The sequence below is a fragment of the Atta colombica genome, unplaced genomic scaffold (assembly GCF_001594045.1).
Source record: "Atta colombica isolate Treedump-2 unplaced genomic scaffold, Acol1.0 scaffold96, whole genome shotgun sequence".
NCBI lineage: Eukaryota > Metazoa > Arthropoda > Insecta > Hymenoptera > Formicidae > Atta > Atta colombica.
In genome coordinates this window covers 1,035,427-1,048,803 of record NW_017259590.1, presented here as the reverse complement: position 1 = coordinate 1,048,803, position 13,377 = coordinate 1,035,427, and the positions used below count along the sequence as shown (strand labels likewise).

At 30.2% G+C, this 13,377-nt stretch overlaps 3 protein-coding genes across 3 annotated transcripts in view; all 3 read left to right on the top strand.

Moving 5' to 3' along the window:
* LOC108693741 (myotubularin-related protein 4) overlaps nucleotides 1-3,839 on the top strand; it is a 9,356-nt gene extending 5,517 nt beyond the window's left edge. The window contains exons 7-16 of the mRNA XM_018202856.1: nucleotides 68-258; nucleotides 345-540; nucleotides 626-811; nucleotides 996-1,160; nucleotides 1,256-1,506; nucleotides 1,571-1,804; nucleotides 1,883-2,171; nucleotides 2,316-2,417; nucleotides 2,518-2,702; nucleotides 2,936-3,839. Of these exons, the coding sequence (XP_018058345.1) occupies nucleotides 68-258; nucleotides 345-540; nucleotides 626-811; nucleotides 996-1,160; nucleotides 1,256-1,506; nucleotides 1,571-1,804; nucleotides 1,883-2,171; nucleotides 2,316-2,417; nucleotides 2,518-2,702; nucleotides 2,936-3,278 (2,142 nt within the window). The 3' untranslated portion in view covers nucleotides 3,279-3,839. The remainder of the gene's footprint in view (nucleotides 1-67; nucleotides 259-344; nucleotides 541-625; nucleotides 812-995; nucleotides 1,161-1,255; nucleotides 1,507-1,570; nucleotides 1,805-1,882; nucleotides 2,172-2,315; nucleotides 2,418-2,517; nucleotides 2,703-2,935) is intronic.
* A 527-nt stretch (nucleotides 3,840-4,366) lies between these two features.
* On the top strand, nucleotides 4,367-8,413 carry LOC108693676 (proteasome subunit beta type-6). Its single transcript, XM_018202732.1, has 5 exons — nucleotides 4,367-4,586; nucleotides 7,463-7,530; nucleotides 7,646-7,777; nucleotides 7,859-8,133; nucleotides 8,191-8,413. The coding sequence occupies exons 1-5, from the start codon at nucleotides 4,494-4,496 to the stop codon at nucleotides 8,316-8,318; spliced, it is 696 nt and encodes a 231-aa protein (XP_018058221.1). The 5' UTR covers nucleotides 4,367-4,493; the 3' UTR covers nucleotides 8,319-8,413.
* Nucleotides 8,414-9,155: 742 nt separating this feature from the next.
* LOC108693606 (sodium-coupled monocarboxylate transporter 1-like) overlaps nucleotides 9,156-13,377 on the top strand; it is a 16,827-nt gene continuing 12,605 nt past the window's right edge. Inside the window, 2 exon segments of the mRNA XM_018202641.1 lie at nucleotides 9,156-9,274; nucleotides 11,404-11,719. Coding sequence (XP_018058130.1) covers nucleotides 11,455-11,719 — 265 coding nt within the window. The 5' untranslated portion in view covers nucleotides 9,156-9,274; nucleotides 11,404-11,454.

Below are 13,377 nucleotides of genomic sequence, written 5' to 3'. Positions count from 1 at the left end.
TATATATATATATAATTTAAGCATACAGTTAGTTCCATGTTTTACATAAATAATTTCCGCTTTATAGAAAGTTTTAATTGTCGATGCCAGATCTTACACAACCGCCGTAGCAAATCGGGCACGTGGCGGTGGTTGCGAGTGTCCTGAGTATTACCCCAGCTGTGACATACAATTTATGAATTTACCAAATATCCATTCAATACGGAAAAGCTTTCATGCTGTACGACAGCTTTGTGCATCGGATGCGGATCAACCAAAGTGAGTTATTCTTAGACTGTTAAATTTATATGCCATTTATTGAAATTCTTAATTATTTTAATTTTTTTTTATTAATCTAATTATAGTTGGTTAAGTTTGCTGGAAGGAACGCGATGGTTGCAGCATATGTCAGGTTTATTGCGAGCAGCAGTAACTGTAGCGTCTGCAATAGAAAGGGACGGTCGACCAGTATTAGTGCACTGTAGCGACGGCTGGGATAGAACTCCCCAAATTGTCGCATTAGCCCAGATACTACTTGATCCATATTATCGTACTATGGAGGTACAATATTTTTAAAGAATAATAAATAATCAAGTTAATATTGCTATAATTTTCTAACTCTGATTTTATAATATTGTTATTTTAGGGATTTCAAGTTTTAGTCGAGAGAGAATGGTTAGACTTTGGACATAAGTTCGCGGATCGATGTGGTCAAACAATCGGTTGCGATGATCCTAATGAGCGTTGCCCAGTATTTCTTCAGTGGCTCGACTGCGTTCATCAGTTAATCCTGCAATTTCAATGTAGCTTTCAGATGTCGTCAGCGTACCTAGTAAATATATTTGTATAAATAACTATGTATGTAAATATGTATAAACATTTTATATATATATATATATATATATACACACACACACATACAAGAGAAAATATATTATCAAAGAAATTATTCTAATATTATTTCTAAGTGTAATATTTCCTTAATATTTCTATTAAATATAACATTCTTATTTCAGGTAAAATTGGCTCAACATACCTACTCGCAATTGTTCGGTACATTCCTGTGTAATACCAGGCAAGAGAGGCTACAATTGAGACTACGCGAGCGTACGTTTTCAGTTTGGCGTTTTCTCAATTCGACTGCGTTCGTAAATCATCTATATTCGCCGTTAAAGAATCAAGTATGTCGTAAAATATCACATGATTGATATAATTCCACACAATGACAACAGATATTTTAATACTGATTTTTATATTATTGTTTATGTTATTTTAGGTATTATGGCCGAGTTGTAATGTACGCGATCTTGTTCTATGGTCTGAAGTGTATCTAGGCTCTATGGAATCGTCGCTTGGTATGAGAGATGATAAACAAAGAATGACAGTAATAGACATTGAAGGTGGGGAGAATGAGGAGCCACAGGGGCAAATGACGAAGACGAGATCATACGGCGATCTTATGCATGCTCCTGATCATGCGACGCATCTGCACAGAAGACGCAGCGATCCGAGTATTTCTATGGAAAAGTATGTTATTAAATGATAAATTTGTGCGATAAGTGAACATATTCGTAAATTTTTTTCGTTGCAGGAAATTTGATTCTCTAGCACTCGAGACTGAGATGGATAAAAAGAATGTAAAATACGATAATAAGAACGAAATTGTGAACGAAAATTTATCAGAGACTGAAATCAGGACAAAACGAGATATCATTAATCAAATATCCAATGATTCGCCTGCCAATCCTTCGGTAGATAGTTCCACTGATACTTTGATACCCAACAATGATTCTGTTGTTCCAGTGATGAATGAAGAGAAGGAAGCGTAAATACATATTTTTTTATACTTCAACAATGTTCAAATGAATCTTTAAACAATTATAAAATTTGTTAAAATTTATAGGCAACAAATAAATTCATCGCGCGATATTGTTTCACCATGGATTGAAACCGGCACTACTACTGCACAAGTTATTTGTTCTTCGTGCAATCGTAATCATAATGAGGGTAGTGACATGAGTGATACTAGCGCTCCATTGATATCAAGAACTCCGAGTAGCATATGTCCAGCTTCTCCAACCCATCAAGATGTTATGCTAGATAATCCTGACTGGTTGGACGATGTTGACGGTCTTCCTGTTATATGTTGTGACGTTCAAATGCGAGTCCAACAAATTATCGTAGAGCATAAGGTATCTTAAGCAGCAAATGTTATTTCACACACTTTCGAAATATTCTTTGAAAGTGTCTGGCAATATATTATACATAGAACAGATAATCCTATTTTTTTAAAATAATTTTTAAAATAATTATTTAACTTTTAATTACTTTTTTAGCTCAAGGAGGAAGCCTTGAGAAAGGAATTGCATACAACAAGACTGGCACTAATCAAACAAGTTTGCAATCATAATGCAGATATCGATCGTATAGATGACATCGTAAGTAGGGTTCTTTAGCTGATAATTCTTTTTATATGTCTACAATAATATAATAAATGTGCATACAATAATATAATAAAAAAAAATATGTGACTTACAGGGTTCATTACCTGATTCGGTGGGTAGCGCCGGTGAACATGGGGAATCATTACCGTCGGATATGTCCTGGGAAGCTGTAGAGGAATTAGGTCCCGCGCCTACTTTATGGGTGCCCGATCATGCCGTGACTCGATGTATGGGATGTAACACGGAATTCTGGCTTGGTAGACGTAAACATCATTGCAGGTATGCATTTTGCAAAACAGTAGACGCTGGTAACAATAAACATACGTATGTATGTATTGAAAAGAAAGCGATAATAAAAAAATGTCTATATTTAATAAAGAAAATATGTTTTTTAAAATATCAAATACGATTTTTTGGTATTTAAAATGATTAAGTATTTAAAATAGTATATTATTTTTTAAATTATGTTTATTATGTAATTATGTAATTCTTAAACTTATTTTTGTACATAGATGTTGTGGAAAGATTTTCTGCGCCGATTGTTCCGAGAATTCTACTCCCTTACCTAGCGAACAGCTCTACAATCCTGTAAGAGTATGTAGCGATTGCTACGCACGGCTGCATCATCATCATCATCATCATACAAGTTCCTGTCAGTGCAACACCCGACAACAAAATATCAAAACAGAAAATGAGGCAGATTCTTTCGAAACAGCGACTTTACAACAACCGGTTTCATGTCAAAGATCGAGAAAATTACTACCCACTACAACAAAGGATTCCTGCTGTGACAACTTATTGCAGGCAACACATCAGAAAACGCAACCATCTATCGCGGCAGCCACAGTAAACTAAAAAAGAAGAGTAAAAATCGAGCAGAAAAATAACATGAAGAAATGTGATTAATCTGTACGATGCGCTTGTCATATTCATCATTTATATTGCATACATATGGCACATGGACTATGCATCTAACTTGTTCTAAGCGATCTAATATATTTATTGCTAGATTAATAATTTGTACGAACAAGTGTATAGCTGATATGGAGAAGAAATGACATAATCAGTATACGAAGTGTATATATTTTGAGAATAACTCGAGACTAAAATTCCCAGAGAATAAGATTCTATTTCTTTTATAAGAAATAGAAGGGAATCTTCCGAGTTTATCTAAGTATCTTTATGCTAATATGACGAGAGGATGATGAGTGGCAAAGTCTCGGATAGGCTGTGATCGACATCTAACTTTGTAGACGACTACACTATCAAGCGAAGTGCTGATTAATTGTCAATTGATCACGAGAAGAGCGGTTATTTGCTAATTAGCAATCGGATCGAGCGAAACGAATAAAATCATATTTCTTATATCAACGTCGATGTATAAGAATTGGGATATTAAATGTCATTATCTCATTGCAAGCGTCTTATATCAATCAGATTCACAAATATCCTATATTTTATTTTCCATATCGATCCCTTTCATTAATAAATTATGTCACCATACACACACACACACACACACACACACACACACACATACACACACAGAGAATACACGGGATACACGGGAATAATTTCTGATAGGTTAGAATCCTTATTCTTTATTCTTTATTCCTTCTATTGTGGCTGCACCTTAAGAATTTCCTATCAGAAATCATGTATTGTGGAATACACAGTTTTTGATGGGTTGAAATCTTATCCTCTGTTCCCTCTTTCTTTTATTGTGCGGAGTCCCTTATGGTACATCACCCACTTTCAAGGCTGGAGATGATAAATCGATATTTGGTTCATATAATTGTGTTACATGTAGCACGATTATATGAACCAAACATCGATTTATCATCTCCAGTCTTGAAAAGTGAATGATGTACCGAAAGAAAAATGAATGTTGCTATGTAGTTACATCTATTTTGTCAGAGGGCAGTAGTGCGCGGCAGCGTTTTGCGGTTACAGGTTTTGAGCCGTCATGTTCTCAGGTTTCTCTCAGATTTTACACTACAATCGAATGTGATCGTACATATTTAGAAGTTTACAAATATTTGACAGTTCAGTTTGTTAAAAATTAAGAAAATGGCTTATGTGGATAATATTCTTCAATCATTCACAACTACTGCACTACATAATACAATACCAGATTGGCTTAATTCAGAGCAAAGCACAGGGGTGAGTTATTGGTATGCGGTTTTAGGTTATAATGACATTGCAAAGTTGAGATTTGATAGATTAAAGTTAAAAAACAAATCGATAAATATTAAGAATATCCACTTCAATTTTTAATAAAAATGTACTCAATTGTATGCGTTTTCCTATAAAAAATAAGATTTGATAATAAAACAAAAAAAGCGTCGTTCAGGCCTTCAAATTGACTCTACAATGAGTCAGAAATCTTACCAGTGCTCTACAATAAGTCGATAGTCGGAAATCCTAAGTAATCCGAAGTGTTAATCGGTGAAGTTATCCAACTTATACTACTAAAAAACTGTAGAAAAATTAAGACTTTCTATTACTGATTATAGACTCATTGTAGAACTCTTATTAAGATGACTACATGGTCAATAATACTGTCAGTTTTAACAAATACTGAAATAATAGCAATTTGCTTGCTAAGTATTTCAACTAGTTTAGCTGCATATAAGTGAATATGGTCAATATACAAAGAAATTCATATTAAGAGGCAAAACTGTCTTAGAAATGAGAAGACTGAGAAGTTAGTTTTAGTGGAACTTATGTTGATGGATTGCTAAAAAGATGTAAACACTGTGTTATAGTAGGTGTAAATAAGAATATAAGAAATGAATTTGTGAATAAGGAAGAAAATAAGGACATTTTCACTGATTTAGAATCTGATATGGAAACTAATTTAGAAATTGATGTAGGAACATATTCAGAATCCCAATTATATATAGAGCATACAACTGAGAGCATACAACTAACGATAAAATTGAGATTGAATAAATAATAAATAGATATATTTTATTGTTGTTTATATTATAGGTTCTATTAATAAAACTGCTGTGATAATGAAGTACAAAATTTCTGTGATAATGTACAAAACAATTTTTTAATTTTTACAAAAGAAGTTTTTTTTATTAATAAAGTATACTTGTATTGATCTAAAAATTCTTCTGTTTTCTATAAATATTATCTTATAACATAGACACACAGCTTATTAACATACAATTTTAAGAATGTACATGCACAAAACATTTTTTGTTTAATAAAGCAAAGGCTCAAACATAATGAACAGAATAAGAATAAGAAAAATTAAACATGAAGAATTAAAATTATTAGAAATAAACAGGCAGACAATATGATTTTTTATCTTTATTTCTTTTTCTAATTTTTAATGTTTAATTCTATTTTCCTTCTGAATCCTAACATTAACCGTATCACTTAATTGGCTTCTTTTTTTATTAACCTTCAATGTTCAAGAAAAAATTTAATTCATAAACTAATAGAAATTATATAAATTGTCATAACAACAGAAAAAATACATTTTTCATGTCATTAGGAAATTTAATTTTAGTTAAAAAAAATGAAGGATAATCATATTTTAAAGCGGAGATTCAATGTCACGCGTCGATCGTGTGAAGCCATTGCCGTTTGTGATGAATGAACAACTTTCCGCGCGCCTAGCAACCTTGAACACTGGGCTGTGCGCTTGTATTTGAACTAGTCGAATACGCGTTTCTTTAAGGAAATTAATCTGTATTAAGAAATTAATATCTCATTAACCCTAGTTATATACACTTAGGTTTTAGAAATCCCAGTGCAATTTGCTAAATCGAGATTTTTTCGTGTTTCTGAACTTTTCATTTTCTTTGAATCTATATATATCTATATATATCTTGAAACTCCTTAATTTTAATTTTACTTTTATTCTACTTTTACATGGATTTATTCCTTAATAAATTCTCCATTGATTGAAAAAAATTAATTAAAATATGTCCTTTTTTATAGAAGTTAACAAATGTAGGTTAACTATTGTGAAAATTGCAAAATAGTAGAAGACTTTTGAACTTAATTTACTGTACTCGCCTACAAGCATTGTATCAATAATTATGGAACCCTGTATATATCTACAAGATCTTTAAATATTCTTGTATATATCTAAAATATTCTTAAATATTCTTTATTTATTTCTTTGAATTTTTGAAATTAAAAATTACCTAATTATTTGATAATCATTTCATTAAACCTAAAACTATGAATAATGGAAAAATACAGGTATTATTAAGTTTGCTAATACAATAACAATGCCTTATATATTCTGTATGCATTAAGATGTTCCCAGTTTATATTTTACGCCATGTTCTAATATATATTGTCAGTATCGAAAATTTATAGTTCATTTTTTCATTACGCGTGTACTGTAGACTTTCAATAGTGGCAATGCATATCGGAACACTTTAATATTAATACAAAATTCAGATTTTAAAGATCAAATTGCCAGTGTACTGTATGGATAAAAATAAGAAAAAATGTTATGTAAACATGGGTCCAGAATAACTTTATTAAAATAAGTCCACAAAAGTAAAAAATGTATAGTTATATAAACATTTTTGTATTTTTGTCTGTAAAATTCACTGAAGTAATTTACGATTAAAATCTATGTAGTTAGATTATTGAATTTTATAGTTAGATTGAATTTAATTATTTTCTATATATATTGTATATTTACTTAAATAAGCGAAAACTTAAAGATATAATTTAATGTGAAATATAGTTATTAAAAACATAAAAAAACATAAAAAAAAACATTAAAAAAATATTATTTATGGAGCATTATCATATCTGAAAAAAAAACTCATTCAGAAATAAACAACTGAACAAAATTAGTAGCTTTTACAAGTAAGATACATATTTGTTATTCATATTTACACTCTCTTCTACCATTTACAAAATTTTATTCAAATATCTGCAAAGAGAGAAGATTACGGGTTTATTACATGTCCCCTTATCTTAATTTATGAATTTACTATTAACTCTTTACGTCAAAGTGATGCAATCTTTAAAGATATCTTGCAATCTATTTACAGACTTCAATTATGGCTTGTGAATTTAATGGTGGCGTGGTAATAGGGGCTGATTCTCGAGGTACAACGGGGTAAAGTATAATTATTTAGCAAAGCAATCTTTATTGATTATTCTTCATAATTTTAACTTACACAATTTAACTTACACATAATATTAACGCGCGCGCGCGTACATAATTTTTTTAGAACTTACGTCTCCAATCGTTTTGCCGATAAATTAACGAGAGTGACAGATTATATTTATTGCTGTCGATCCGGCTCGGCAGCAGATACTCAGGCAATTGCGGACATTGTGGCTTATCATTTAGGGTTACATCAGTAAGATATCAGAGGACATTTATAAAATTATTGCATCTATTCTATGTAATCGTACTATGTTAAGATGTACTATTTTTTAAGGATGGAGCTTGGAACGCCACCTTTAGTGGAAACTGCTGCCAATGTATTCCGTGAAATATGTTACAATTACCGAGATTCTTTAATGGCCGGGATCCTAGTTGCAGGATGGGATAAGCAGAAAGGTGGTCAGGTTTACAGCATTCCCATAGGCGGTATGTGTGTCAGACAGCCAATTTCAATTGGTGGTTCAGGCTCAACGTATGTTTATGGCTATGTGGATGCTCAATACAAACCCAATATGTCAAAAGATGAATGTCTCGGGCTGGTAGAGAACAGTAAGTGTTGTAAAAAAGATTCATCAGTTTACAAATTAATGACTTCGTTTCTTTTAGCACTTGCATTAGCAATGGCTCGTGATGGTAGCAGTGGCGGTGTAATACGTACTGGTGTGATTACAGAGAAAGGAATTGAGAGAAAAGTCATACTAGGCAACGAATTGCCGCGCTTTTATGAAGGGTGAAAATTATGTCATTCAATGTTTATCATGATATGTTTAATATAAAATGTATTTCTAGAAATTTATGCGAGATATGCCGCATTTGCTAATTAAAATTAAAGGAAAAATTATAACTCAATATTTTTTTTTTTTTTTCCTTGATATTCATCCTGAAAATATTGTACAATAAATATTCTTATTCTAACAAGCAATAAAGTATAACGATATCATAAATTTTATTTACTGTTAATTCATGCTACTCATTTATTAATCATATGCTGGAATATTATTATATTTATTATTGTATAATATTCTAATTATGAAATATTTTAAGGAATTTTTACATAAGAGATTCAGTTTTATATAAAAAGACTCGTGCTGAAATCGCGCAGCTCTTAATTTAATCAAATATATATTCGTATCTTCTACTAAATTTAGATCGTATTATCCACTTGCGAGTCTTGTAACTGTGAGGTATATCCAGTCGTTCGTTTTGTACTCCATACTTTGTGCCTATTGTCAGTTTAATTAGAAGATTGTCACAATGACACTATCGTGATGCGCGTAATCGCGGCGCGGCGCAACGCTCCGAACTCTTTTAGGTTCCGCCATAGTTCGCATGATCTTTGTCAAGGTAGTCATCTCTTGGCTTTCGCGATAGATTCATCATTTTTGCATGTGCACGCCATATTTATTAATGACGACCGATCCAATAGGATACCGATTCATTCTAATGTAGCTTTTACTTTATTAACAATTGTGTGCACATTTATATTTTTAAAACTTTTTAATTATTGTCAGTTTATTTTACACACCTATGAAATACAATCTGTAATCGATATTTATATAATACGAGTGATAATTTGTCATTTCAATGTTTAATAATTATAGTTTGTTATATTTTTGTTTTTTTTTTATTCACGCCCTAAAGTGATTTAAGTGAGTAAAGAAATCATCAATTCGAAAATTTATATCAGCAGGTAAAGGTTGTTTTCTCTAGATACTTTAATATTGTAACATAAATGTAAGTAAAAATATGTATAAGTAGTTCTCAAAAAGAAAGTGTTTGCTCATTTTATCTTTGCAAGGATATCATAAGAATTTTATTATTTGTGATATTTTTGTAATTTACGGATAATAAAATAATAAGAGTACTGCTTAATATTCTATTTATACATTTCTTAAAATTTATATTACTTAAAATTTAATTTTTAAAATGTGTTATAAAATTATTAATCAGAAATTATTTAAATAACATCGATTTCAGAATTTTATTATAATTCCTGGGAAAAAAATGTTATGGATATATAATTAGATATAATTGTATATAAAATATGGCAATTTTTTATATAATTATATATAAAACATTTTTTCCTGGGTTTTCACTTTCAATTTCATCATATTTTTTAATTTTGTTTTTATTGAGTCCAGAATGAACTTAATTTTATCTAAATATTTTATCAAAATTTATAATCAAACATTGACGCAATTTTAAATGTAATTTTCGTAAATACTACATCTATTATTTAATTTTTTACTGTTTTATAACTACTTAAAAAATTGTTCACAATTAGATTTTTTATATAAAAATTTTTCAGAAATAAAAAATTTTTTTTCAAGAATTCTTTATATATACGAATTCTAAAAATTAAAAAATTTCTACAATTTCTGAAGAAAATTTGTAGAAAAAGTTTAAAATATCTTTAAAAAAATCATAAACTTCAAATATGAAAAATTCTTAAAAATATGAAATATGACAATTTTTTTCAAAGAATTTATCTGATGTTGATCGATGCTTTCATGAATATCTTATATATTTTTCGTAATAGAATAATCGCTATCTCATGTGCGACACGTGTGTATGTGTGTGTATGCGTGCGTGCGTGTGTGTGTGTGTGCGCGCGCGCGCGCGTGGTGTGTGTGTGTGTGTGTGTGTGTACACACTTCTGTAATAATATGTTTAGGGTAAGATATATTTATGCGTTTTTTGGCTGTAAGAGAGAGTTTCGAATCTCTCTATTTTGCAGCCAATCAGGTTTAAAAAATTTATCATACGACAAAAACGCACAAATGTAATTCCAATCTTACACGGAAATTTACCGTAAATCAGTAAATATAGATGATTTGGGACAGTGTTAGATATATCTTGGGACAGTATTAAATTCAATCGTGATATCCATAGTTATCTGCACTGGTCCAAGTTATCTACATTTGCGGTATTAATCAGATTTAATAACATACGTAGTTATAACTCTCGAAATGTATACTCGTTTACACGAAATGGTTTTAAATTTATTCTACCAATGAAATAAAACCTAATTGTATAATTCTTTGATTATGTTATCTCAGGTGAAAAAAATTTCGCTGAAATTATTCTATGTTTGGAACATTTCAAAGAAACTGCTAAAAATTTACTGAAATTTCATTGAAAATGAATTTTTTCAACTATATTGAAAAATCGCTGAAATTTCTTTGAAATTGAATTGAAATTTCTCTGAAATTTTGCTGAAATTTTTCTGAAATTTTTATTGAAATTTCTCTGAAATTTTGCTTAAATTTTATTGAAAATAAATTTTTCAACTAAAATTTAAAAAAGTCGCTGAAATTAAATTGAAATTTTTAAAAAATGCTGAAATTTTGCTGAAAAGTGTTCCAAACCGTGAAATAATTTCAGCGGAATTTTTCCAGGAATAAGCTTGTTGCATTCAGATTAGTTTACACGCTTTTTAAAACCGTTTTTATAAGTCTACTTCATAATGACTACATTTACTTGGACATCCTTCGAGTTTAATAACATCCGTAGTTAGAAACTGACTAACCACATTAATTCCATTCTTTAGAGGAATATCTATGATTGACCAATTTCATTCAATTACAGATATTATTAAACCCGAGTAAAAGTATTCGCGTAAAAGCAGTTAATATCTTCACTATCGAATGTAGAATGTAGAATAACAACTATATTGAGATGTTGTAGTACAAACGGTCATTTACACATTTTACGTTATAGATATGACTATTGTCATTACTAAATCTATCGTGTAAGCATAGTAATTGATAGAAGCATTCTTAAAACATCATTAGAAGACTCGTTCATTTCTTTTCCAAGATCTCGAGAACGAAATTTCTTCGACATATTTCAAATTCATTGTGTAACGAGATGACTTCGGAGGGGACCTCAAATGATCTAAGTCTAACAAAATGGGCCCCAGAAATGCCCACTGTCCAAGAAATCATTCAATCTATGCAGCATTTCAATATATCGGACTATACTGTATTCATTGTAATGTTGGTTGTATGTGGCATTATTGGTATTTACTTCGGCTTCATAAAGAAATCTTCGGGCGAAGATGAATATCTGGTCGGCGGGAGGAATATGAGCACATTTCCAATCAGCCTCAGTTTGCTAGCCAGTTTTATATCAGGTATAAATACATTTCATATTTTGTCTACGTATTATTTTTTTCTATTGCAAATAAATTAAAGCAGGGAATGGAAAGTTATTTTTTAAAAGTAATAAGTTAGTTATTCGTTACCAAGTCAAAATGTTCAATAAGTTACCATTACTATGATTTTTAAAACTCCATTACACACACACACACACACACACACACACACACACACACACACACACACACACACACAGATACCGTTACTTAAAAAATAATAAATAATTATTTTTCTTTCGTTACTTTTAAAATTAGTTTTTTAGAATAGGTGCTAAATTAAAATCAGTTAAAAAAATGTATTTTTGCAATATTCTTTATTTAAATGTTACTAAAAGTAACATGCAACAATTATATGACATTTTTAGCTTTAGTTTTTGGTTTTTCTTAAAAATATTTCGTAATTCTGAAACTTGTAAAATATGCGGCAAACTAAGATATCTATCCGATATCACGTAGAAATATAAAATAATTCCTGGAATAATGGCTTATTTCTCAACAATCAAAAATCGCTGCAAGAGCGCGAGCGTTGCGGCATTTGACAGCTTTTTCTTTTTCTTCTTTGTATGGCGTATGCCTCTGTATATTGAAGCGATTTGATCTGTAATGAAATCGAGATAAAAAAAAATGTTAATAAAGATGCAATTGTCTAAAAAATGTCATCCTCCCCCAAACATTAGAAGCGTGTTCCTGCACAAGCGTTTATATTCCAGATAATATTTCGTGCAAAAACAAAATAGTGTAATTTATTTATTGATACTTGTCATAATGTTCCCATGATGATGGCCAAAACATTTTTTAAATAAAATTTTGCTTGCATATTGCCATAATTTTGCCAAATTAACATTTGTACTTTTGATGATAATCAAAATTGTTCCAATTTTACCGAAATACAAATCAAATACTTTTACCACAATCGTTGCCGCAAAGTTATTGTAAAGTTATTCTACTACAGTGTGTTTCTTTGCTTGCAATGTTGCATCAAATGAGGACTTACCTCGTTGGCAAATTGCTTGCAAAATTTTTAAGCAAATTATCAGCAAATTGTTATCTGGGTAGTATTATTATATATAATATAGTTAGTTTGAAAATGGAGCTTATTGCGCTACTTTGGTATATCTAGAGCTTTAACATCCGCCTCAGTCAAGAGACCTCTCGAGACTAATAGCAATTGACATACAGAGCTGAATATTTCAGGAATTATTTTATATTTCTACGTGACATAGATATCTATCAGACAGATATCTTAGTTTGTCACATATTTTACAGGTTTTATGATTATGAAATTGCGCTTTTAAATAAAAAATGAAACTTTACTTAGCAAGCAAAATTAAACTTTTTTTGTATGTAATTTCCTCCTCATCGTATCGTCGCGAGAGAGCCAAGTCTTAATATTTGTGTGAATACAATATATATTCAATTCTACAATCTACATATGCCAATTAAATTTTCAATCTTGAAATGTTATCCGACTGATATTTTTTACAATAAATTTGTCACAATACTTTAAAATGCTTATCAACGTAAATATAATATAATTAAATTACATGTCAATTTAATTTTATAATGTATTGTTTTTAAAAAAAACAATACATTATAAAATTTTTTCTTTTTTTAAGAAAATTATATCATATAAG

What these genes read in the sequence shown, in the direction of transcription:
- LOC108693676 (XM_018202732.1), top strand. Translation starts at nt 4,494, where the DNA reads ATGGCTTATGTGGATAATATTCTTCAATCATTCACAACTACTGCACTA. An exon ending in GATTCTCGAGGTACAACGGG is followed by an intron (nt 7,531 to 7,645) that starts GTAAAGTATAAT and finishes TAATTTTTTTAG; the next exon opens with AACTTACGTCTCCAATCGTT. An exon ending in TCTCGGGCTGGTAGAGAACA is followed by an intron (nt 8,134 to 8,190) that starts GTAAGTGTTGTA and finishes CGTTTCTTTTAG; the next exon opens with CACTTGCATTAGCAATGGCT.